Source organism: Myxine glutinosa, chromosome 7 (assembly GCF_964187855.1).
Source record: "Myxine glutinosa chromosome 7, kmMyxGlut1.1, whole genome shotgun sequence".
NCBI classification, from domain to species: Eukaryota; Metazoa; Chordata; class Myxini; order Myxiniformes; family Myxinidae; genus Myxine; species Myxine glutinosa.
This window is the reverse complement of record NC_136267.1, coordinates 154,546,064-154,573,817: the sequence shown is the minus strand read 5'-3', so window position 1 is coordinate 154,573,817 and position 27,754 is coordinate 154,546,064. Positions and strand designations below refer to the sequence as shown.

The 27,754-nt window shown below is 43.3% G+C and overlaps 1 protein-coding gene across 2 annotated transcripts in view; it reads right to left on the bottom strand.

The window, feature by feature from the left end:
* Positions 1-27,754, bottom strand: part of LOC137430897 (cytoplasmic dynein 1 intermediate chain 1-like) — a 147,974-nt gene that overhangs the window by 38,568 nt on the left and 81,652 nt on the right. For both annotated transcript variants that reach the window (XM_078782432.1, XM_078782433.1), the window contains exons 11-15: positions 27,202-27,348; positions 26,975-27,088; positions 24,047-24,180; positions 21,612-21,756; positions 17,779-17,919 (exon numbers count right to left, since the gene is read on the bottom strand). In XM_078782432.1, the coding sequence (XP_078638558.1) occupies positions 17,779-17,919; positions 21,612-21,756; positions 24,047-24,180; positions 26,975-27,088; positions 27,202-27,348 (681 nt within the window). The remainder of the gene's footprint in view (positions 1-17,778; positions 17,920-21,611; positions 21,757-24,046; positions 24,181-26,974; positions 27,089-27,201; positions 27,349-27,754) is intronic.

Genomic DNA, 27,754 nt, shown 5'->3' with positions numbered 1-27,754 from the left:
CACCCACAGTTCACGAGATTCATTATTGCTTCTGGGGCTGGAGGATTCAGGCATCGACTTGGGGCATAAACCCCATCATCCGAAAGTAACTGCCAACCATACTCGACAGGTGATGGAAGGGACGGATGGCTTTCTGCTGCCTTTCTCCATATCATTGCGATATAATGTGCTCGCTGAACGTGTAACTTTAGCGAACCAGTGGTAGGTGGAAGACTCTCTCCCTCAGCAGCACGGTTGGAGAATAAGAACCAGCGAAGCTCGTTTACTTTCGTGTGAACTTTAGACTTGTACAGCAGACAGACGAAGCGTTCCAGCTGGGAACACACTTCTGGTGACGGATCAGTTTGTCCCAAAGACTCCAGAGCCTCCCATATCTTGTTGTCACATGTCATGAAGACCTTAAAGCACCAGTCCTTGCTCCTGCCAGCGAACCTTCCAGACATGTCACTTCCCGTGAATGCGTGGAATCCAAGTATTGCAGACGCACGTTTCTCTCCTAGCATGCCATGAATAGGTTGGACTGCAATGCTCCTCCTCAACTTTCCCTTCCCAGTGAGAAACCTCGTAGCAGGTGGTAGATCGTGAAATCTCTGAATCAGTAGGAGGAAGATATCGGTATCTGGCGAATCAATGATAACTTCTGCATCTTTGTCGACTGTGAGAGCATGCAGAATTAAGAGTGTATCGGCCTCTTCTTGGCTGTGCGTGAGTAGACTGTCTGGAACTTCAGTGTTGCCCGTGGTCTTAGTTCCTGATGTCACCATGAACTTCTTCAACTTGTTTGGATGAGCCTTGCTGTAAGATAGACACTTCACAGCCAAGTACTCTGTAAGCTCTGCCTTGGTCTTCACATTGGAAAGGAAATCTTTGAGTGAAATCTTCTGGATCAATGTACTATCCCTGACGTGATAGTATGTTGATTTCCCCTTTGTCCTCTTTAGGCGCATTTTGTCTTTCAGTGAGTTATCGATGTATCGGTCGAATACCAACCTCACGTCATCATAATGCACGGCAATATTTTCGAGGCGTTCAATGAACGATTGAGCAAAGTCACTGCATGTAATCATTTGTTCTGTTTTGGAGATCCCGTTAACAAGAGCCATGCCATCAATGATTATCACTCTATGGCGAAGGAAGTAGTCTCGTTTTCATTGATCACTCCTGATCTTGTGGTTGTGTCTGGGTTTTGGCTGATCTGAGAGGGTTCCTGCAAATTTTGGCTTGAGATTTCATAGTCAGTTGATGGGTCATTAGTTTCTTCCCCAGCATGTGCTGCTGCATCATTCAAAGCGGCAATTCCCGCGTCTTGATGCTCATTGATTTCTGTCGAAATAGGTTCTCCTGGTGGATCATGTACATCCTGCTCTTCAGGCTCAGCCAGATGCTCAAGTTGACGAAGGATTTTTGCCTTGTCGTATGCCAACAAGAGGGATCCATCAGATGCAAATAAAGAACGTGGAACGATGCCAAATTCATAGGTGCCAATACATTCTTTCAGGTCGAGCTCTGGTCGGCTCCGTGAGATAACGATGAACCTCTGCAACAATCCTCGCTCTTCTTTGACTTTGATCAGCTTGTCGCCCGATCTCACTTCTGTTGTGGCATTCGAACTCTTGAATGTTCGAAGTTTTCTTTTCGTCATTTTGTCCCACACAGAAAGTTTTCCCTCAGCTAAACGATCTGTGGCAAATTGCTGGAACATCTGTTGTCCGATCTCGTCGCGCTCTAAGATGTCGCTGGACACTTTTTCATTCATGACTTCTTTGGTGAGCAGGTTGTAGACCTCGTCTACTTCCTCTTCCATAAATGGATCGCCATGTTCACGGAACACCCTAGAAAGCTTGGAGGCATGGCTCATCACCCGGGAAAGCTTTCCCCCCGTGATTTTGTGGTGTTGTTTTCTGCTCTGGTTTTCACCAAGACCATATCCCTCCGCAAACTCGTGCAGTGACTTTGACAGCTCAGGTGCAATGAGGAAGAACTTGTCAAGCGCCTACTCATTTTGAGTTATCCCTACGATTCCTCCAATCACCTTCAGTGTACGGTTTTCTTGCTCAATGCCATGGTCTGGGGCTATTGATGTGAAGCCTGCCAATCCTTTTGTCACACAGAAGTTCCCTTTCATGAATTCCCTCCACAGTTCTGGGTGCTGCTTTTCAGTCTCCTGCATTGTTGAAATGTAGAGAGGGAGCAACCGAGCATAGTTTAGATGATCGTGAGCGAAGAAGTACTTCGTGAGAGACTCGATGCTCTCCATATGCAGCAGCAGATCACGTTGTCTTGTACTTCTAATGAACAGAAGGATAGTCTCAAACTGTTTCATGTAGTTCAGGATGAAGCGCTGTATCTTGTTTGTGCTGACCTCAAATTGTTCCAGTTTTTTGGTCATATCTCTGGACTCCATCATGGCCAATGTTTTTTTGAGAATGTCGCATAGATTCTTCTCTGGCTCCATGCTCCCGCTGATGTCTCTCTGATATGCCTCTCCCAGACGAACAGATGACTCGTTCAGATAGGCCCTTTCTTCAGGTTCCATTGCCAGGAATCTCTGGAAGTACAGGTTGTACAAAGCGATCAGTGTTACCATGTGTGCCTCCAGAGCTCGATACAAGTGCCTCCCATTTAGTATTTGGCTCACTGTGGTTGGCGAGAAAAGTCCAGCCTCGACCCATGCCTGATCAATTCCACTCCCTTCCACGTATTTTCCTAATGCAGCTAAGGCCCAAAACACAACATGTAGCTCACCAGGTCGGAAGAGGAATTGCTTCCTGATGTCCTCGCGTTCCACCCACAGCTTCATCGCCAGGTCGTATAGCAGCAAATCGAGAGTCATGACTGTGATTGCCTCACTCCCCATAACACGAGTTGTGATGTTGTGAGCTCTCATCAGACCCGTGTACAGTGTATCATAGTCTGTAGGAGGCGACCTTATCAACGGAGGAACGAGAGCACCATTGGTCTTCTCACTGGACGAAGATAGCAAGGAATTGAAGGCTCCCCACGTCCCCGGAGCTGTGAGTTTGACGTCAACTTCTCCTTCTTCCTCGAAGTTCAGGCATCCAATCATCCAGGTCATATCGGTTTTCTTGTTCTTGTCTGTCTCGGGTTTTGATGTGAGCAGCTTGCAGTCGCTCTTTCTCTTCTCGGGTGCTGGCTTCTTGCAGGTCAACGTTTTACAGCCAACTGCATCATGTATCGTTTGAGCTTTTGATGACCGGTCAAGTTCAATTGGTGGTATCATGGGTGATTTCTCCGGTGATACAGGCTGGTAGATCGCAATTGCTGTACCATGAAGGGTATTCATCCCGCAAGGAGTTGACTCTAGAAAATCGATGTTGTCCATGGCAAACCAGACGAACGTGTCCTGAACCAACCATGGTGGTAGACAGATGCCTCCGGTGGACTCCATTTGCTTCAGTACGGAGTTGGCAATGCTGGTCTCAATCTCCATGACCTTTTTGTAGGAGATGGCGAGGTCCAGATGTGCAAGTTTCTCTACAAGCGCCTTGGATCGTGTGTTTTTGTGTATGTCGAGAGCTAAGCCCACACTCAATGGAGTTTCAAATCGTTGTTTGAATGATCCATCCTCGCTTCTTGGTTCGTACGATACCTGTCGGTCAGATTTATAAGCACCGACAAAGTGCTGCGCCAACAATGATGCACTCACACCAATGGAGTCCTCCCTGTTGCTATTTCCTACTTTCCTTGTTCCCATGACTGCATGCTTGCAGAAGATGTTGAGCATCGGGGGTGGCTTGTAATCAGCAAAGGTTCCATTAAATTTCCATGCTGGGGAAGATGCGATGTCTTTCCTCAATATTTTCGCAGCTCGCAAAAGTACTTTAAAATCGTCTTTGATGCTGTCTGCTGTAATTGTGCTTGATATCATGTGGTCTTTGAGCTTTGTGGAAAGAATCTGCTCTGGCTTTGTTTTGTTTGAGGGCCGGCTGAAATGAACATCGGCAATGTTGTCTAGGATCAATTGTTTCAGGTATGGCTTATAACTATGGTTGTCTGAGACCGGAAAGTCGTGCTCCTTAAGTAAATTGACATAGGTTACATGAATTTCATTCATATTCAGCACAGCATTTTCAGTAGTATCATTCAACGCAGTTTCAACAATTTCAATGAGTTCAAGGTCTGATAACACCTGACCAAAGTTAACATTGGTTGTTTCTGTTTGTTTTTCCGTCTTAACTATAGCACGTTTGGCCTTAACTACACATGGTAAATGATATTTCATGTCCTCAGCCATTGCTTGCAATGGGTCAGGCGAACTTATGACACTGTTCAGTCTCACTTTCAGATTGTCATTACTTGTTTCTTGGCCAATGTTTCTGATCTGGAGTCCCATGTTCTTTGTTGACACATTGTGTAGTTCACTTCCTCTGTCTTCCTGGCATATGACACATCTGAGCGCGTCAAATGTCTGTTCTCGGGAACACCTTCTGGATGTTGACGTGCTTTCCCCTAGATCACTAGAACTTGGTCGTCCTCTCTTTTTCAGTCGGATTTCTGCGGCACTGCCTGATGTTGTTCCTTTCTCAAACCTAGCCTTTGCTCGATCAATGTGCATCTTATTGGTAACATCTTTGTAACAAGCTTTATGGTAGCGGAGACCTTTTGCGAGCAATTCTTCAGCAGAGGAATATTGCAAACGTCTATTCAATGATGCAAACTTTGTTTCACCATACGTGTACTGTTCCTCAGCACCTGCCATCAGTTTCTCGACAGAGGAGAGTTTTGGTTTCGTTACAAAGGTTGTATAGTCTGTTTGCCCTATGGCCATTTGGCATACAAAACAAAGTCCGAAATCTACTGACTTCTCAATCTTCCTGGGTGGTGAGTCACTCATCTTGAAGGTAGGTGTAATTTTCTAGACACTCTTGAACTGTCGTCGGTCCTGCAAAGATAGATACTACTATTCAGATTCACATTTCGTCAACACAGTCAAAACCAGACCTTAACTAGATGGTGGAAACTTAATTAACCGATTTCATGCCGGCCGACCCCACTTTGGCTGGTATATGTCCACTATTTTATTTTCCTTGCATTTTTCTGTAAAAACAATGGCAGAAATGGCTTCCTTGGGTCTGAAAACATATAAAAGGACATATTATTCATGTTTATATGATATCTAGATACAAAGATATGCACAAAAGTGTATTTTCCAAATTTTATGGCGGCCATCTTGGATTTCTTCGAATTACTACCTATTAGACGTAAAAGAAAAAATGGAACCCTATTTTTTTTACATCTCTATAATATTCTGAAGCAGAATCCATTGCTAAATCAATTTTAACAAACAAAAAACACAAACAATATTGTTATGACATATGGGCCTGCACTATTGTTCCAAACTTCTTCCATTTAAGAATTATGGAGGCCACTGTGCTCTTGGGAACCTTCAATGCAACAGAAATGTTTTTGTAGGCTTCCCCAGATCTGTGCCTCGACACAATCCTGTCTCTGAGCTCTGCAGGCAGTTCCTTCGACCTCGTGGCTTGGTTTTTGCTCTGATATGCATTGGCAGCTGTGAGACCTTATATAGACAGGTGTGTGCCTTTCCAAATCATGTCCAATCAATTGAATTTACCATAGGTTGACTCCAATCAAGGTGTAGAAACATCTCAAAGATGATCAAGAGAAATGGGAGGCACCTGAGGTCAAATTTCAAGTGTCATAGCAAAGGGTCTGAATACTTATGTCAATGTGATATTTCAGTTTTTTCTTTTTAATAAATTTGCAAAACTTTCTAAAATCCTGTTTTCTCTTTGTCATTATGGGGTATTGAGTGTAGATTGACGAGGGAAAAAATGAATTTAAACGATTTCAGCATAAGGCTGCAACATAACAAAATGTGAAAAAAGTGAAGGGGTCTGAATACTTTCTGAATGCACTGTATGTATGAATGTATATGTGTCCACTCTTCACCCATTGGTTGGACAGCTGACCTGACACCACCCACACTTTAAACCTGAAATACTTAACCCAAAGTGCCCAGAAGACCCAAAATACCCCGAGGACCCAATGGACCCCAAAGACCCAAAATACCCCCAAAGACTCTTAAAAACCCAAAAGACCACAAAGACCCTTGAAAGACCCAAAATACCTAAAATACTCTCAAAGACCCAAAAGGCTCTGAAGACCCAGAGTACCCAAAATAACCCAAAGACCCAAAATACCCCAAAGACTCTTAAAAATCCAAAAGACAACAAAGACCATTAAAAGACCCAAAATACCTAAAATACTCTCAAAGACCCAAAAGGCTCTGAAGACCTCGAGGCCCCAAAAGACCCAGAGGACGGAAAGACCGAGAGGACCCAAAAGACCGAGAGAACCCAAAAGACCTGAAAGACTCCGAGTACCCAAAATATCCCAAAAACCCAAAATATCCCGAAGACCCAAAAGATCCCAAAGACCCAAAATACCCCAAAGACCCTTAAAGACTATTAAGACCCCAAAAAACACTGTAGGCACAAAATGCCCCAAAGACCCTGAAGAGCCAAAAGCCCCTGTAGACCCTTAAAGACCAAACAGAACCCAAAATACCCAAAATAACTTTAAAGACCCCGAAGACCCAAAATACCCCAAAGACTGAAAAGCCAGAGGAACCAAAAGACCCAAAATACCCCAAAGATGCAGAAAACCATAATAATGTATCTTACTACAATTCACCAAATGTCCGTCCATCTGTCTGACTGTCTGTCTGTCTGTCTGTCTGTCCGTTCGAAGGTACCGCAAAAACGGCTGAACCAATCGCAACGCTATTTTTGGTGGGTAATCCTGGGAAATCCAGGAGTAAAATAGGCTCTTTAGTTTTTCCAATTTCAGCTTTGGTCTCCAGCATTCTCAGGTTTGGACTCCCACATAACATTCGCATTCGCATAATGTTCATTGTGACGATGTTTTCATTGTGATGATGTTGTTTTCCCGGGTGCCACACAAACGGCTGCACCGATAGCTGCACCGATCGGACTCGGTGACCTCGGACAAAGACCTTTTATAAGGACACGGGTTGAATCCCTGCTTGAGAGAATTCCAAATCCCTCCCCACGAGATATGCGGAAAGGATGACCCAAAACCAATATAAACATCATTAAACATCATTCGTATATAAACATCATTAAAAGTAAATAATGACCTCGGCCAAAGTTCAAACGACATTTAATCTCTACATGAGAGAATTCCACATAGCTATTTTGGCGGTGTATACGCTAACAGATCGCAATCACGATTTGAAACACGATGGAATAATATTTACCGATATGATATTTTAAACGATTCATATAAACATCCGTTAAATCATGACACACGCAAATCATCAAAATCTAAACAGTATTTTTAGAATTTCAATAAAAGCCACATCACTGTTCATATCGGTAAATATTATTCCATCGTGTTTCAAATTGTGATCGCGATCTGTTAGCGTATACACCGCCCAAATAGCTATGTGGAATTCTCTCATGCAGAGATTAAACGTCGTTTGAACTTTGGCCGAGGTCATTATTTACTTTTAATGATGTTAATATATGAATGATGTTTAATTATGTTTATATTGGTTTTGGGTCATCCTTTCCGCATATCTCGTGGGATTGTGAGTTGGAGAGATGGCCGTGATGGCATGGAGGGGGTTGGAATTCTCTCAAGCAAGGATTCAACCCATGTCCTTATAAAAGGTCTTTGTCCGACGTCACCGAGTTCAATCGGTGCAGCCGTTTGTGCGGGACCCGGGAAAACAACATCATCACAATGAAAACATCGTCACAATGAACGTTATGCGAACGCAAATATTATGCGGGAGTCCAAACCTGAGAATGCTGGAGACGAAAGCTGAAATTGGGAAAACTAAATAGCCTATTTTACTCCTGGAGATCCCAGGATTACCCACCCAAAATATCGTTGCGATCGGTTCAGCCGTTTTTGCGGTACCTTCGAACAGACAGACAGACAGACAGACAGACGGACGGACATTTGGTGAATTATAGTAAGACTAGCGGGGTCACCCGTGGGAATCCCACGGGCATGGATGTGTGTGACATTTCGACATATTGAGTTATATGCTGCACATTCATTTTTACAAAATGGTTACTGGCAAGTCATCAGATCCAGAAATGGTGTGAATTTAGTTATTTCACATAATATGTGACCCCTCACTCCTCTCCACCTGACACTCTCCTGTCTCCACCTGACACTCTCCTGTCTCCACCTGACACTCTCCTCTCTCCACCTAGCACTCCTCTCCTCTCCAAACCCTCACATCCCTCTCCTTTCCAATCCCTCACCTCTCCAATCCCTCACACTCCTCTCCTCTGCAATCCTTCACACGCCTCTCCAATCGCGCCTCACACTCCTCTCCAATCGCGCCTCACACTCCTCTCCAATCGCGCCTCACACTCCTCTCCAATCATGCCTCACACTCCTCTCCAATCGTGCCTCACACTCCCCTCCAATCACTCCTCTCCAATCGTGCCTCACACTCCTCTCCAATCACGCCTCACACTCCTCTCCAATCGTGCCTCACACTCCTCTCCAATCGCGCCTCACACTCCTCTCCAATCGCGCCTCACTCGCCTCTCCAATCGGCTTTCCCTGTCTCGTTTCTCTCCTTTTTCTCCCGTCTCGTTCTTTTTCTTGCTCCAAATCGGCCCGTCGGAATCGGAAATCGGCCCGTCTCGCCCGTCGGCCCGTCGGAATCGGAAATCGGCCCGTCTTGCTTTTGTGCTTGTGCGTAAATAAATTGTGTTCATGACACCATTTCTGGTGTTGGGCTAGCGGCTAGGGTGCCGGCTTAGGATCCTGGGTTCGAATCTCGGTCGATCGCCGAATTAATGCCAGGGGGGTTGACTCAGCCTGTCATCCTTCCGAGGTCGGCTAATTGAGTACCAGTTCACTGGTAATTCCCTGTTTGTCGTTGAAGGCGGCAAAAAGGGTTGGCGTCAGGAAGGGCATCCGGCCGTAAAACATTGCTTCAAAAAGGGGACAAAAAAACAACAACTACCACGGTCCCCGAAAAGGCCAACCCCCGCTTTGCGGGGAAAAATGGCCTCTAAACGGTGGTTTTTACACCATTTCTGGATCTGATGACTTGCCAGTAACCATTTTGTAAAAATGAATGTGCAGCATCTAACTCAATATGTCGAAATGTCACACACATCCATGCCCGTGGGATTCCCACGGGTGACCCCGCAAGTTTGCATTGACGTTCGTCGATGGACTCGTTCGCCCGTCTCATTCGTTTTCTTGCTGCATCCTGTTCAAGTCTGCGTTCTTCATCGATCGTCTCATTCATTTTGGAAATAGAAGTTTCCACGCAGCGCATGAATTGTCACGATCCTCAAGAAGAAGTGTCTCGTAATCATCAAATGATAAATGGCAAGTAAATTATATTGTGGAAAATTAAAGATTTCAAATAAACCTATTTAAAGTGTATTCGCACATAACTAATTTTAAAAAACGAAGAAATATCTCTCGGTAATTTCCTGAAACATATTTTACTTCCGGCTAATAATGTTGAATTAAATAAAAACGAAGAAATATATGTCGGCATCATTGTTGACGTTTTTGTGACGACTGTCATCAAACGAAAAAGTAATATATCTTAACGGAAAAGCAAAAGCGAATTTTTAATATATATCGACACGTTGCCGTCGGTGTCATGTTGGGCGGTGTATGATACACCATGACGCGATTTTTAAAAATATATCTCTGCATTTTCCCGCGTGTGTGGAATGTTCTCAATTATTGCTGACACCGAGTCCAAAACCATCGATAAAAATGAAATCATATGGTGAGTTAGATTGGAGATAAAGGCGTGAGAGAGACTCAATGGCCTTGAAGTTGAAGTTACAGGCGTTTGAGAATTCATTTCGTTCTATAAACGGCAACTTTCATTGGATTTCCTTCCCGTTTTTTTTCAACCGAGTCGAAAACTATGTTAGCGACTGTGAAAAATGAAATGATATATCGAATTTTTAATATGTATCGACACGTTGCCGTCGGTGTCATGTTAGGCGGTGTATGATACACCATGACGCGATTTTTAAAAACATATCTGCATTTTCCCGCGTGTGTGGAATGTTCTCAATTATTGCTGACACCGACTCTAAAACCATCGATAAAAATGAAATCATATGGTGAGTTAGATTGGAGATAAAGGCGTGAGAGAGACTCAATGGCCTTGAAGTTACAGGCATTTGAGAATTCATTTCGTTCTATAAACGGCAACTTTCATCGGATTTTCTTCTCGTTTTTTTTCAACCGAGTCTAAAACTATGTTAGCGACTGTGAAAAATGAAATGATATATCGAATTTAAAATAGATATCGACACATTGCCGTCGGTGTCATGTTGGGCGGTGTATGATACACCATGACGCGATTTTAAAAAATATATCTCTGCATTTTCCCGCGTGTGTGGAATGTTTGTGGAAAATTAAAGATTTCAAATAAACCTATTTAAAGTGTATGCGCACATAACTAATAAAAAAAACGAAGAAATATCTCTCGGTAATTTCCTGAAACATATTTTACTTCCGGCTAATATGTTGAATGAAATAAACACGAAGAAATATATGTCGGCATCATTGTTGACGTTTTTGTGACGACTATCATCAAACGAAATAGTAATATATCATAACGGAAAAGCAAAAGCGAATTTTTAATATATATCGACACATTGCCGGCGGTGTCATGTTGGGCGGTGTATGATACACCATGACGCGATTTTAAAAAATATATCTCTGCATTTTCCCGCGTGTGTGGATTGTTCTCAATTATTGCTGACACCGAGTCTAAAAGTAAAACCATCGATAAAAATGAAATCATATGGTGAGTTAGATTGGAGATAAAGGCGTGAGAGAGACTCAATGGCCTTGAAGTTACAGGCCTTTGAGAATTCATTTCGTTCTATAAACGGCAACTTTCATTGGATTTTCTTCCCGTTTTTTTTCAACCGAGTCTAAAACTATGTTAGCGACTGTGAAAAATGAAATGATTTATCGAATTTGATTTGAAATAAAACTGGGGGAGAGCAAGACACCACGGGCCTACAAAACAGGACTCAAAGCTATGCGAGTTAATAAAATGGTGGATATTTGTTTATAGCCACTCCCAGAATGGGTGGAGCTATGGGTGGAGCTACTCTGCAAACCGAGTAAGCCACACCCCGGACAGACACCCAACAGATAGACAGACAGACAGACAGAATCATCTACGGCTATTATAATATAGATACTGTTTAGATTTTGATGATTTGCATGTGATATGATTTAACGGATGTTTATATGAATCGTTTAAAATAAAAAAAGCGTTCAATTTCTGATATGTTACCTTTTCATTTGGGCCTCCCAATTGAAGCCCGTAGGGCGGGTACCGTTGCTGGTACTTATAATGCGTACATGTCCACCCATATAGGGTTTTCAAGGAGCTGGCATACAATATTCTGATCACTGATACATGTCACATAAGCAAGCTGTGTCTGCACCAGAGCTCAAATATTAAAAATATATATTTGATAGCTACTTTTTGCTATTTGTGGGCTATTTTTTTTTTGTTCTGTGGAGCTCCTCTCTCATATTCACTAACTCTTTGTTCAGTGATGCAGCCACGTTGTAACATCACCGTACTATATTTGTGTTGAATTTTTTTTTTGGTTTTTGAAATACATGATCTAAGGCTCGTAGTGGAGCTGCCACACACACATGGACATACAGAATACAACATAAAACTGTTGGACGAGGCAAACACAGCCGCTGAGTTTGATGGAAGTTTTTTCAACTTTTTCCAGCCCGACAGCCAATTAGTGCTTTCCCCTCCTTGCAAGAAGTTAAACATGCTGTTTAATCCACAAATTATGCAAAACATCATTACTGTATATAGCCCTAATGAGTTTATAGCACAATTACTGATATATGCTGCAAAAACAAATGTTCTCCAACCAACTTAGCTCTTGCATCCTTTACTGCAGGCTTGTTTGACACATCACTCTTTAATGTGTCCTCCATCTCTGCATGGTATCTGGATGCGACCAACAGCCATGAGTATCAACACCATAAAATATAATGCTCAAATAGCCTTGCGTGTTTTACTGCTTTGCTTATTATTGCTTTTCTTTGTAGTTTCCTTTCGTGGTCAAAAAGAAGAAACAATTAGATAATTATATGAAACTACTAAAGTATGATGCCATGGTTGTTCAGGTTGTGTGTGACATCACTTCCTTGCTTGAGAAACAAAACACAAAAATTATACAACATGGCGTCCTTAGCAAGGCCGCACAGAAATGGTGTGCTGTGGAAGATCATATGTGTGTGTGCCCAACTTCGGTCAGGCCAAAACAGCTTTTAAAATAGTTAACTCAGAAAATAAACTTTTACAAAAAGAGACTGTATTCTAATGTTCAATTGCATTGATCCCATTGCTTTGCTGATGGTAGTTGAACAACATAACATATACTGCATGTTACAGTACAATGCAGTAAAACTATTTTAGTCGGAGGCCAAATCTTCCCCCAATTCTTCCCTGCTGCCCGGATTAGTCAGGGCAGCACGGTCACGAACAGAGCCGAACAGACCTTTCTCTCTCCTCTCTCTCCTCTCTCTTCTCTCTCATTCTCTCTCTGTCTAGGCCCTGACTTTGTGACGGAAGTGGTACACCATCCTGGATGTGGGGGATATCGGGGGTTGCTCCTGGGAGATTGATCAGCAGTCTCTGTGCCGTGGGCTTGTTCAAGAGAACTCTCCGTGGTTATACAACAACAACAACAACAACGCTCTCCATCATATGTGGTAATTCCAATTGTCACCATGCAAATTAGCTGGTGTTGGTACCTCTCACCAGTCATGGCACTTCAAAGCACTTCTGTGACTCTATGGAACTGTTTCAATCTGTAAACTTTCCCACCTGGATTTATGGCAAGGGCGAATCCTCCCGTCTGGATTTGGTTATGACCAACATGCCTGCCAATGTATATTGCTCTTCCTCTACTCCAATTAGTTTTTTTGAACATATTGTCGTGTTCACCGGGGGGATTAAGATCGCCCAAGGTGACGGGTGGCCCATCGAGCTTAAACTCTGAGGCGTTCAATCAAACAATGGCGGCTCTTCTTTACACGCGTGGGAGCGGAGGCTGAGGAAGCTTTTATCTGCACGGATTCGACTGGAGCGTCCTCGAACCATGATAATCAAACAAGACCAACACGGAATTAAAATGCAACAAATAAAGCGTTTAATAAAAGTAAATGCCAGGGACAAGAAATGCATGGTAAAACTACTATTCTTAAATTGGGGCGCCCCCATACAGACTCGGATACAACACAAGGGGAATAAATAAATGAAAGCAATAAAATGTGTGTGTGTGGTGCATTTGCCTTCACTCCGCATGGCGTCCGTGACCTTCAAAAATCCCACGTCCCGTCCCTACGCGGGAAAACACACGCCTTGGCACGAAATCCGTTCACCCTCCAGCCGCCTAAAGTGAAGCAAGCAGGCCCGCGCTCCTTCCTGCTCGGCCGCACTGAGCCCCGACATTCCTCTCCGCACCGAGGTGAGACAAGGGAAGGATGCGTCTGCCGGGCATGCACGAACTGTGCCTGCCTGTGTTGCCAACCACGAACCAAGAGAGTCAGAGCGCACGAGCCGCGACCATCTGCAGTAAAACCCAACGCCAAGAGAATATCTGTGGCCATGACAGGATGATAGCCAGGGACCATGAAAATGCATGAACTGCAACGGCCTGCCACGAACGTCGAAAACCAAGAGAGGGAAAATGCCAGGCCATGTCCTTTTTACTCTTGGTGCTCGAACATTCTCTGATGACGTCCGCGCACGCTCCAATCAAAGAGTCCCACCACATCGCTCCACGGCTACGACCAATCATCTCCGATCGGGGCGGGGCCTCACGGCCCTTGTGATGACTCAGCTGGTGCCATCAGTGGTAGTGTTCGAATGTCCGCATCCGCTGGCTTTATTTAGGGTTCATTTAGTATATGTACGGAGTGCATGGCTGGTGTTGCATATGTCATAAGGAACAAAGGAAAAACCACAGAGGTAATTTACAAACAGGGAATTACCCTTATACCCTACCTAATTAACATAGCTCCACCCCTCTAATTGTGACAATTAGACACTCTTACCGGACACATGGAGTTGACTTAAGTTACAGGTTTCTTCTTCTTCACGACAGTCGGAGCACACTACCATGCACAATCCTACATGAACTAAGGTATTTCATTGCTTACCCCCCATAAACGTAACAATATGCTTGTGAAGGTCAACATCTCTCTGGCCATTCTCAGAGAACAGCCTCAGTACCAGCTAGTCTTCTGGTTCACTCAGACAAACTGGCAGGGACTACAGGTGGCCATCACACTTCAGTACTGGTCTCCTCTATCTATCATCCCTGATATTAACCCAGCTCTGGAAATCTTCCACAGAAACATAGTCTCCCCTATGCACAGATTAATCCCCTCTCATCTTCAGTTATCATACCCATCCTGAGAAGTCTAACACAATCTCCGTCTCCGTCTCCCTCTCCCTCTCTCTCTCTCTCTCTCTCTCTCTCTCTACAAACCCTCCCTACAAACCCTCCCATCTACTTTATTAACAACCCTCTCGAATAAGTTCATTCACTCTTGGGTCACACTATCAGCCATGAACTTTCTTGGGCAAATAACATTTCAAAACTGGCCTCGAAAGCCAGTCAATGGCTGGGCAGCCTCTATCATGCAAAGTCCTTCCTTGGTACACTTGAACTATTATCCATCCACAAGACTTTCATCCAAGCTTGATGGAGTACTGTTCTCCCCTCTGAGTTGGCGCCCCTGCCTCACACTTTTGTGCCGTGGAAACCAATGTCAATGTGGTGTCACCATACCTTGTCGCAGTGGAAAACCAAGCCCTTCAAGGTCATTTGTATCTCCCACAATGAAGCTGTCTACTGGCCGATCACTTTGCCATCATGCACAGGTCGATGATCTCTTTGTCTTCTCCAGCATCCTTTCTGTTATTGCACCCTCTGCCCTCTCCATGCTTTCTCCCCTAACCCCCACTCACCAGTTATCTCCAGTGTGCCTGCGGTCCACCAGCATCCCCTTTCGAGTGAAACTCCCAAAATCTAGAATCACTGTTTTTTTTTTGTTTTTTTTTTGTATACAAGATCGAGGCTCGTGTAAGAACTCACATTAATAACAAAAAAACCAAAAAAACAGACACACAAAACATACAATTAAGGGAGCGGGAGACAAGATGGGGAGAGAGAAGGAAGCATACAAGTACAACAGCAGATAACAGGGACATCGGGAGATCTGTGGGTGGGAGGGAGAGGGCTTGGGGGTAGGAGGCATGGGAAGGGGGGGGGGGGAGGAGGGGGATTGGCAGAAAACACATGGACACAGCTCGGACTTCCAGGAAAGAAGTCGGTATTTCAGAAAAGTGGATCTGGGGTGAATTAACGGGGGTAGAAAAGATCAAGGTTTTGGATGGGGGAAGATAAGAGATGGTGGTGAACAGCTGTTTTAAAGACCTGGAGGGTGGAGTGGGATTGAAGAGAGTGAGGGAGTTTGTTCCAGAGGTGGGAGAAAAGAGGAATGAAGGAGTGAAGGTGAGCAGAGAGTCTTGATTTTGGCAGTTTAACCATAAGAGGGTTGCAGGCAGATCTTGTGCGACCTGTAGGAATATTTGGGGGACAGAGTACAGATAGAGCTGGGAGAGCTAGGACGGATTGGAGTCGGCAGAAGACAAAAAGACCACCTACCTGCTGTGGTGAGTGAGTGAAAGGCCCTCACAATCAGCTTCATCGCGGGAGATTCCAATGATTCTGAAAGCTTTGGTTTCAACAGCGTGAAGCCGAGCTAGGTGTGAGGCAGGAGCACCGGCCCAGAAGTGAGAACAGTATTCCATTGAGCTGCGGATGAAAGCCTTGTATGTGGTGAGGAGCTCAGGTGTGCCAAGGAAGGACTTCGCACGATGGAGGATGTGCAGTCGGCGACTGGCTATGGAGGCCAGCTTGGAAATGTGGTTTTCCCAAGAATGATCATGGCAGATGGTGAGACCCAAAAGCTTGATTGACAGAACTTCTTGGAGAGGATTGTTCAGAAAATAGATGGGAGGGTTGTCCAGGCGGTCTTTTCGGAGAGACATAGTAAGATTGTGAGATTTGTCAGGATTGAAAGACATGTTCCACTTGTTTGGCCAGTCTGTTCACCTCCACTCATTTGTTCCTCTTTTTCTCTGCCTGTCGAATGAACTCACACATTCTTTTCAATCTCATTTGACCCTCCATGTCTTCAAGACAGCTGTTCAGCACCATCTCAGATCAAGCCCAATCCAAAACCATGATCTGTTCTGCACCACTTAAACAGCCATTTCCCCTAACATCAAATTTTGCTTCCGTATCCATCTTATGCACCCCCTGAATCTCTCCTCTCCATTAACCTTACCCTTGAATCCTTGTTGTCTGTCTCCATTTACTTTCTACCTTGGCCCTGCTGTTGGAATTTCCCCCTTCTCTTTCTGCTGTTCCTTTTGTTATGTTGCATCCTGCTCCATTCTGTGTTCTAGCTCTTCCACGAGCATTGGCTCTGTATACATAAAAATTACACCACCATCAAGGCCTAGCTGAGTGCTACACGCAACGCCGTAATGACCTGCCAGACATAACGCCATCTTACGACACCACGATCTCACTAAATCCGTCATCTCTGACGCCTAGCTTCTGGCATTCATCCCGTCGCCTACAGACGTCAGATATGTAGGTTATGATGTTCAACTGCCATTAGCGAAGCGATGGGATAGTTGAGTGCTGTACACTGGGATGATGTGCACATCCATAGAGGCCTAGCCTATCGTTAGACATAACGCCATAATGATGTCCCAGACATAATTCCGTATTGACATCCCAGCAAAAAGACCGTAACAGATGGACAGATGGACAGAGAAATCCGGCGACTTTAACATTCAGATTATTCTTATTATGCCAGCTGAGGACGAATAAGAGACCTAGTTCACTATTACCAAAAAGGCTGGGGATGGCTGTTTATGCTACATCACAGCAATGACACTTCTTTTATGAGTGTTTAAAACGTAAATTTACAAAACAAGCCTTTTGGTGCTTGTTTTGTGGACATTATGGAAATGTGAATGCAAAGAAAAGCTTTGCTGGAGTAGTATTTGCAATAATGTACATTTTATAAAATTTAAAAAAACCACCTTTAGAGGCCATTTTTCCCCGCAAAGCGGGGGTTGGCCTTTTTCGGGAACCGTGGTTGTTGTTGTTTTTCGGTCCCCTTTTTGAAGCAATGTTTTACGGCCGGATGCCCTTCCTGACGCCAACCCTTTTTGCCGCCTTTAACGACAAACAGGGAATTACCAGTGAACTGGTACTCAATTAGCCGACCTCGGAAGGATGACAGGCTGAGTCAACCCCCCTGGCGTTAATTCAGCGATCGACTGGGATTCGAACCCAGGATCCTTGGATCCTAAGCCGGCACCCTAGCCGCTAGCCCAACACCAGGGATGTTTTGTGAATGTGAAATTCACAAAACTTGTGAAATTTGAATGAATTTGAATGAATTTGAAAAAATGAATTTGAAATCACAATTTGAATTCACAAATTCAATTCACATGAATTTGACATGTGAAATTTGAGTCAAATTGACTTTTAAAGTTTTACTTCCTCTTTTGTAAGAAGTGCAATAAAAAATTATACTTGGTTCCACCAGAGATAGTTTTTGGCATTTTATTATGTTTGCACATTCCATACACGTTCATTATGCCAATCTTACCTCTGTGTCAGAATTGAGGTTCCACAAGTCCAGCCGGCCCATTCCGTCCACTGTGGCAAAAAGGGCTGGATGAGCTGGAGACCACATGGCGTCGTACACGTAATCAGAGTTGTCCTCAAACGAATACAAAGGTCTGTTATTCTGTAAAATAAATAAATGAATAATAAATTATTAATGCGTAATAAGCGCCGTGTTGTTTTTATATATACTATCCGACCAAATCACGAACATTTCATAGCATAGCATCATGGCTGATGGGAAACTATTTCCCTTTACATTTAATGAGGAATTGTTTAGCTGACTTCTAATTAAAAAAAACTAGTGAGGTACCCGTGCTATGCACGGGTAGGAGGCCAGAAGCAAACAGACAATGCAGAAACGGCGAATGCTAAAGCATGAAACCAATAAATTCCACATTCCTGTAGCACCTTCAGTCGCACGTCAGACATGGACAGCAAGTTCGTGAAGGACTTCCATGAAAAACGTACCCGTTGGCCAACAAACGGGTACATTTGTTCCATACCCAGTCAATGGCGAATCTGCATATGGCGATCCGCGAATTCACATTTAGAAAGTAGAAACCGTCACGGCATTTCGTCATTCACTTGAACTTGATATCTCTTTTTTCATTCCAAACAGCATAACTCTAATCACAAATTAAATAACATTAATATAAAAAATAAACTTTCAACAACATTCGTGACATAAACAAATATTTAAATCCTGATGTGAAGATCCTGATGTGATGTGAATTCACGGTTGGGTGAATACAATTAAGAATTCAAAATCGTAATTGTATTCACTCAATTCCAATCATCAATTGATACTTTAACAAAACGATTAACACAATTAACGATTAACGATTAAACATTACGATTGAATGACGGTTGTATTTGGATATTATCAAACCCGCGCATTGCCTTCATCTGTCCACTTCCGCATTCGCGGCAGGTTCATAATTGTCATCAAAATCTAAACAGTATTTGTAGAATTTCAATAAAAGCCACATCACTGTTCATATCGGTAAATATTATTCCATCGTGTTTGGAAAAACTGTAAAATTGGAAAACTTGAGAAAATTGGAAAAACAATATAGCCTACTTTACTCCCAGGGGTCCCAGGAATACCCTCCCAAAATATCGTTGCGATCGGTTGAGCCGTTTTTGCGGTACCTTCGAACGGACAGACGGACATTTGGTGAATTAGAGTAAGATTACTTATACTCAACCCTTAACCCCTCTGGTAAGAGGAGTGTATTGAAGAAAATTACATCACCTGAAAAACCTGATGAAAATTATTACAGCTTGGTTTCACACATGCTAAAACAAAGAAATCAGAAAAATGTGTACTAGATTTCTCATTCACCCAACTTTTATTATACAATGGTCCTGGTTCATGGAGGAGGAAAACAACAAAGGGCAGCAGGTTTACAAATTATACCGTAGGGTATTGGGGGATAGAGGATGGATGGCGGGGGCGAGAGGGAACATACACAAGGAGGAAAGGATAGGTAATCCAAAAATGATGTGCAGAGGAAATTGTGAATGTGCATGGGTGAGCACATGAAGTAATGATGTGCAGAACATTAAAAATGCTCAAGTGAGGAGACTGAGACAATCCACAGCATTTCCAGAATCGGGGAAGTAAGGGGAGAAATGAATGCAGGTGGGCAACCAGCCTCAAATCTGTGAGGGTGAGCAGGTGTGGGTTTCTAGAGGAATGCATGTCTCCTGAGCTGAAAGATGGAAGAAGCAAGGTCAGATATAAATGTGTATAAAATAGAGCCCAACCAACTTTCTGGCAGTGGGATAGTGATCGTCTCCGGCTATTGAGTTTTTGTTTTTTCTTGAAATTCCAGTGGTGCGGAAGGCCTGTTTTTGTCATGGCCCTCAGATTTTAAAAAAAGTTTGTGTGAGTAACTGGTGAAAAACATAAAAAGGATGTCACCACAGGTGTTAGAGACATATACAGTCACGTGAAAAAGTAAGTACACCCCATGTAAAGTTTTGACATTTTCAACATATTTCAACATACAGCTATTTGATCTTCATTTCAACAATATTGATAGATAAAGGTGATATAATATCACAAATATCATGAAACATTTACATTTTGTAGTCCATTGTATAATTTAAATAAACTTGAATGGAAATTTCGCATGTGGAAAGAGTAAGTACACCCCGACATTTATCACTACTTCAAGTACCTAAAATTAGAATCAGGTGCACCAACTCAGGTGCAAATGATTAGAACATCGTCAGAGAGGATCTTGGAGGAACCTGTCTTATTTAAACCTCAGACATTTAGTTTGGTTTGCTCTTTGTTGTTGAAGTGTGCGGCGTCACCATGCATAGATCAAAAGAGCTCTCTGAGGCCTTCAGAAAGAAGGTTATAGATGCCTACGAGTCTAGGAAGAGATTTAAAAAGATCTCCAAACAATTTGAAATCAATCATTCGACTGTCCGGGAGATGATCTACAAGTGGAGAAGATTCCAAACAACTGCCAACTTGTTCAGGCCCGGCCGCCCCAGCAAGTTCAGCCCGAGAGCAGACCACCAGATGCTGAAAGAAGTCTCGAAGAACCCCAGAATGTCATCACGGGACCTACAGGTAGCTCTTGCCACTGTTGATGTCAAAGTGCACGAGTCTACCATTAGAAAGAGGCTGCACAAATTTGATCTACATGGGAGGTGTGCCAGAAGGAAACCTTTGCTGTTCAGAAAGAACATCAGAGCAATACTTAAGTTTGCCAATGAACTAATAGGCAAAGACCAGCACTTCTGGAACAATGTGCTCTGGACAGATGAGTCAAAGGTAGAGCTATTTGGCCACAGTACCAGAAGACATGTTTGGCGAAAACCAAAGACAGCATTTGACCACAAGAACCTGATATCAACTGTAAAGCATGGTGGTGGAAATATTATGGTTTGGTGCAGCTTTGCTGCATCAGGGCCTGGGCAGCTCACCATCATATAATCCACTATGAATTCTTCATTGTACCAGAGGGTGCTTGAGGATAATGTGAGGCCATCTGTCGGAAAGTTGAAGCTCAACCGAAGGTGGACCTTGCAACATGACAACGACCCTAAATATACCAGTAAATCCACCAAGGAACGGCTGAAAAGAAAGAAATGGAGGGTTCTGGAATGGCCAAGTCAAAGCCCGGATCTAAATCCCATCTAGATGTTGTGGGGGGGATTTGAAACGAGCTGTGCATGCAAGAAACCCCTCAAACATCGCACAGCTGAAAGAATTCTGCATGGAGGAGTGGGCAAAAATTTCCCCCAGTCGATGTCAGAGACTGGTAGACAGTTATAAGAAACGCCCACTTGAGGTTGTTTCTGCCAAAGGGGGCAATACCACCTATTAGAGCTAAGGGTGTACTTACTTTTTCCACATGCGAAATTTGCATTTATATTTATTTAAATTATACAATGGACTACAAAATGTAAATGTTACATGATATTTGTTATATTATATCACCTTTATCTGTCAATATTGTTGAAATGAAGATAAAATAGCTGTATGTTGAAATATGTTGAAAAAGTCAAAACTTTACATGGGCTGTACTTACTTTTTCACGTGACTGTATTTTATTTATTGAGAAAGTATTAATCTTAATTAAAGAATTCTTTTCAAAGAATGAATTAATTAATTAAGAATTTCTTAATTATGCATTGAGTAAACCACCCCTCCCTGTCCCTACCCCCAATCAGATTACACCATCCCTACCTTTTGCATAACTGTCCTCATACACTTATTTCTGGGATCCAACCAAAGGAAAGATGGCCCACACCGCCACATTACCACGATAGTAAACAAACGGCACTCACCCTGGTGCTCCACAGCTTTACTGTCCAGTCAAAGGATGATGTCAGGAAGAGGTGTGAGAAGTCAATTGGCCCAGCAGCAGCATGGCAGTGAATTCCTGTCACCGGTCCCTGATGACCATCATAAACCTCACCGATGCCAGCCTTACTGTAAAGCATGGTAAAGGAAACTATTTAGCAGAACAAATGCTTTTTAAATGCACTAAACCTTTTTTCTTTATTATTTTACAGGGTCTAAATATCATTGGAGCTACAGCACAAATCACACGCATGCATGCAGACAAATAGATGAGACAACACTGGACTTGAATTTAGACAAACACATCCGCTGAGCTTGGGGGAAGTGACCTAACTTCCTGGGACATACTGGGTACCTGCGACACCATCTTTATGATGTTGGTTTTCTCTCCACTCTCAGCAGGACAATTTAAGGATAAATGTAAGGAGACAGATTGTTCCACTTGAGCGTACTTTTAGTCGCACTACACGTTTGGCAGTTACTTCACATCCATACACTGTATCTGTCCCGGAGTAAGACTATGAGGTACTCTTCTAGTTGTTTTCCCCCCACACTGCATCACTCTGGAACAGTTTACCTGCATTCTACTTTGCCCTCAATCCTAACCTACCTCGATTCAAGAGGAATGTAAGTAAATTTCTTCTTTTGTTAAATATCTAAACTTTCCTTTGTGTAGCCCCCAACTTGAGTCGCATTTGGTTTTGTGGTGGGCGAAATTCCATTGAAAAAATTTTAAAGTAAAAAAGAGGAAATTTCTTCCTCCCCATGGATCAGCAAAGCAATCTTTTGTCAACATCTACAGCATTGCCAAAAGTGGATTTGGTGCACCTGTATGTGAATTAGAAGTCATTGCAGAAAAATAATGGATGGACCTCAATAATGATTTATCCACTTGTTACAAACTTCTGCTTACAAAGTCGTAACTTCTGTTTACTATAGTGAAGTATAATCATGTCACCAAAACCAGGATGGAAAAATGCGCTCAAGGATATTTTTGAATCATGGTAAAATTGAAAGAATGGAATTATTCTAAGAATGAAACAAAGACACGCTTTCCCATATTAAAGAAGACACCTCACAAAAATAGTTTACTTTAGGTGGAAACACAGTTGCAAGGAATGTATCACAACAGATTTGATATGCGTGGCAATTGGCAACTGAAAAAAGATGTAATGAGCATTTGATAGTCTATACACAACTTTTTTTTTTAATGACGTACGAATGCTAAATGAGGCCTTTTGCGCATGTGCAGTGTGTGTGTGTGTGTGTGTGTGTGTGTGTGTGTGTGTGTGTTTATATTGAATCGGTTTCCCTCGCCTGGCACTTTTAACCTGCCATTACGTGCGTGAAATCAATGATTAAAGTCGTTTTTTAAACATAATTTTCAGTGTTTAGATGAAAGAGTAGCTATTTCAAGGTGGTTAACCATAATTGTGTTCCTGAATGCAAATTGGACTCACGGAAATATGGGAATACGAGAAATATCAGTGGAAGAGAAGCGTCAGGTTCGTACAATTCCTGTTAATACAATTATCTTGCGGGGGCCATGGTTATAACACACACACACACACACACACACACACACACACACAAGGATGCTTCTACTTTCACCAATAGAGGCAAAAATCTAGTATAATTTCTGTCGCCCCGGAACAAAACAAAAAAAAAGATTACTTGTTGTTTTTTAAAATGATTTTTTGATGAAGCACGCTGATTTTTTAATGATCAAAAAAAATAATAAAAAAACAATGACACTCATAGCCCAAACTACTCCCACTCCAGCCCCCCCTCCCAAACATGATTAATAGTAAATATCTTCATTTTAAACTTATCCTGTGCATCGACAAGTCCAGGATATGACCTTCAAAATGGTGTTCAGAAGCACGAAGATTTAGTTGGAACACATCTTCGCATATTCAGGCCTTTCAAAGGCACACATCATTGGGAGTTTTTTGCAGTACGGACTGCTACTTATTAACTTTTTGGACGAGTTGATCAGGAAGTTCTCTAACAGTTTTGTTGTCGCAGGTATGCTTTCAAGTACTTTCGGCTTCTTTAAAAGCTTTTTTAGTCATTTCATTCTGCAATCCTTATCTGGGAGGCCTGAAAGATGTCCAGGCCACCCCAATTTACTTTGTTACTTGGGGTTTCTGCAGATGCACGCCGAGCAATCTGGGGCAGATTACGAGATTTTGAAAGTCATGATATTATTTCAAAATGAATTCCTACCTCAGTTTTCAAACTCATGATGGGAAACTACTACTAACTGTGACATTCAAAGTTGTTTGTAAAATTTAGCATTATTTTGTTTGTGAATTCCAAGTTCGTTTTAATAAGGTTATCTATTTCAGGTTATTGCCTTGCTGCCACCCCTCCCCCCATCTCACCCCCAATCCAGAAACAATTGAAGTACTTTTACCTGCCATGGCGACATGCACCGTACACCATTCCCTCTTCACTGCCGACCACAAAGTTATTGACATCGCCGAGAGGAAAGGACATGCCCGTGACAGCAACCGCTTTCGACTGCTTGTGCGACAGCTCGAGGCTGTCCTGTGAAAATGCACAAACATTCCAAAATTGGCAGATATTTCAGGCTAGTCTAGATCCATTCAAAAAGTTTCAAAATAAAAACATGTAATTACTTGAGGATTAACGATTAAATATGATCTATTGGGTAAAGTCTACGGTTGTAGCTGATGCAACAATTAAAAATGTAGGAATGACATATACACCAGTGATGCACAATGGTTTTGATGTTATTTTATCAGCATTTAAAAGGATAAGAGCATGTAAAATCTTCTTCTTCGTTCGTATGCAGCACACAGCTGTGGGGTAGCATCATTGATTGAGGTCGCGGCTGTACCGCTAATGCAATGCCCTCTGCTGGTTAGGGCAGGAATTTGCAATTTGGCCTTGGTGCCAGCGATAGCTCGCCTACTCTTCGCGAAGGTCACCGTGGGATCTTTAACGTCCACCAACGAATGCTGGCAGACAGGACGCCCATTTAACGTCCATCTGAGGGACAGCACACACATTGATGAATCACCCTGCCCGTGAGACACCATACCTTTTTGATGGCAGTTAATAGCTGGATCAGGATTCAAACCCAGGCTAGATATCTTAGAGGCGAGAGTTAGGCCATCCTGTTAGCCCCAGCATTTTAAAAGGATAAGAGCATGGAAAATCGCCATAGATTGGCATCCCTGGGGAGAAGGAAATTTTTCCTCAAGAAATGCCCTGCTGAGTGCGGTGAGAAAGGCGGCGTCATTGTTGTGGCGTACCCAGAGTGCCCCAGGAAGTGACGGCACTTTTCCTGAGCTCAGTGGCCTGGTGTTGGCTTAGCGGTTAGGGTGCTGGCTTGGGATCCTAGGATCCTGGGTTCGAATCCTGGTCGATCGCTGAATTAACACCAGGGGGGTTTACTCAGCCTGTCATCCTTCCGAGGTCGGCAAATTGAGTACCTGCTGGGATGAATGATCCCGGTGTGTACCCCGGCTTAGAATAGGTGCACCGTATCCCTGCGCATCGTAAGAAGCGAACCAAGGGTTGGCGTCAGGAAGGGCATCCGGCCATAAAAACATTGCCGCAAACAGGGAACCATGATTGTCATGGGGCCCGCAAGGCTAACCCCTGCTCTAGCGGGGAAAAATGGCCTTAAAACGATCATTCATTCATTCATTCAGTGGCCATGTTTGTCTCGTCTAACAGTGCTGTGTTGAGTCTCGTGTATTCGTCGATTAGTCCGTGTGTGTGTGTGTGTGTGTGTGTGTGTGTGTGTGTGTGTGTGTGTGACAATGTGCGAGCTCCTATGTGAGCCTTAGATCCTGATAAAAATAGAAAAATAAATAAATAAAAGGGTGTTTGAACATTGATGGATGTTAAACTGGGCGTCCCATCTGCCAGCATTAGTTAGTGGACATTAAATTCCCCAAGATGTCCTTCATGAAGAGTAGCTAGGTTATCACTGGCACACTGATCAAATTACAAATTACTCCTCATAACTATAACTAGTCGAACGGCAGGCTTGGGCCTGACGCAACCAGTTCACGAAACACTTGAGCGAAAAACTTGCCCTGGCTGACTCCACGAGAAAGTGGGAATTATTGTGGCCATTAAAGAAGGAAATTACCACTGTGATTAAGTAGCCAAATCAATTTACTGTTGTATTCCATAGAGACACTGAAGCCTGGTGTTGGCTTAGCGAATAGGGTGCTGGCTTCGGATCCTAGTAATCCTAGGATCCTGGGTTCGAATCCCGGTCGATCGCTGAATTAACACCAGGGGGTTGACTCAGCCTGTCATCCTTCCGAGGTCGACAAATTGAGTACCAGTTCACTGATAAATCCCTGTGTGTCGCAAGAGGCGACTAACAGGGTTGGCGGCAGGAAGGGCATCCGGCTGGAAAACATTGCTTCAAAAAGGGGACCACGGTGCCCAAAAAGGCCAACCCCTGCACTGCAGGAGAAAATGGCCTCCAAAGGTGGTTCTTATTCCATAGAGACATTGTGTATCACATGCAAAACCAAACTTCAGTAATGATACAAGTATTGGATACCATGAATGGATGAGGGTGTGCAAAATAAAACATTTTGAGAAAGTTAATTCACAATTAACAATCATCGCTGTGGATCAACAAAGATGTTTCTTCTTCTTTTAGCTCTCGAGCTGTGTGGAATGGGATACAAAATCTCAGCTCTTCAAAGAGTGAGATAACGTACTGACAATGGAACAGCAGGGCAACCGTTGGATGTAACAAGCAAGGAAATGAATGAATAGGAAAAGAGGAGCGAAAGGAGGGAAGGAAACACTAACCTGCAAGAAAGAGGGTTGGGTTAATGTGGGTATGTCATGAACAGGGATGGAGATGATGTGAGATGGCGGCGTACCACGTACTACTGGATTCGTTGACAACTAACGATATTGCATCGGTGCTTTAATGGATCGAGTATTTCTGCACATCCCATGTCCGCATGATCTCTCCTTCACCTTCTTCTTCTCTATTGACCACAAATATTCCCACATTATTGTGGATTTTGCCAGCGGTAAGCTTGGCTCAAGTCTTTAACGAACTGGCAGGCCAGGCATGACGTTTGCCTACAAGGTAAACGCAGGAATTTTGAATTTGGCCAATGGCCATGGTGCCGGGGATAGCTCGCCTACAAAAATCTCTCCCTAAGAAACAAGATCATTCACATATGATGAGATGATGTCGTGCTTGGAATATTGCTAAATTATGTTGCCACTCCAATTCATAACCAACAGTAGAATGAAAACGGTGAGATGATAAAATTGTTATTTGACGTCATCAGAGAACAATCCAAAGCAGAATTTGATCTCAGGATACCTGCGGCTGAGACAGCATGTCTAAATTCCACGAACACATGCGTCCATCGGTCGAGACACTGATGAGATTGTGGGCATTCTGAGTGCCCAAGATATTGACACAGTACACAGGGTGCTGCACACCAAAAAAAAGAGAACGCACATTGAAAGGAGTCACACTATTATATATACCATGGTAGCAAAGACAGTATTATTTGTTTTTCTTTTAACCGTCTGTTCCACACCTACCGTGTGTGCCGTGGCAGAGAGTGGAGTACGCTGCACAGGAGTAGTCCGGTTACTGCGGTTGTCCCAAAGAACAATCTGACCCGAGTACGTACCTCCGACAAGGAGGTTTGGATGAAATCGAGCAAAGCATGCAGACATCAATGCGGACTGAAAGGCAGGCAAGTGAGAAACATACGAGCAGTGCGCGCATCAGACAAGAAGCTACCAGCACAGTAGTAGTACTTTATGGACATTGCATAACTTGTTGCAAAGGAGTTTCTTTTAAAAGGAGGACATCATAACGTTTCTTTACCCTTCTGGTGAAATTGCCAAAATCAAGACTCTCTGCTCACCTTCACTCCTTCATTCCTCTTTACTCCCGCCCCTGGAACAAACTCCCTCACTCTCTTCAATCCCACTCCTCCCTCCAGGTCTTTTAAACAGCTGTTCACCACCACCTCTTATCCTCCCCCATCCAAAACCTTGATCTTTTCTAACCCCGTTAATTCACCCCAGATCCACTTTTCTGAAATACCGACTTCTTTCCTGGAAGTCCGAGCTGTGTCCATGTGTT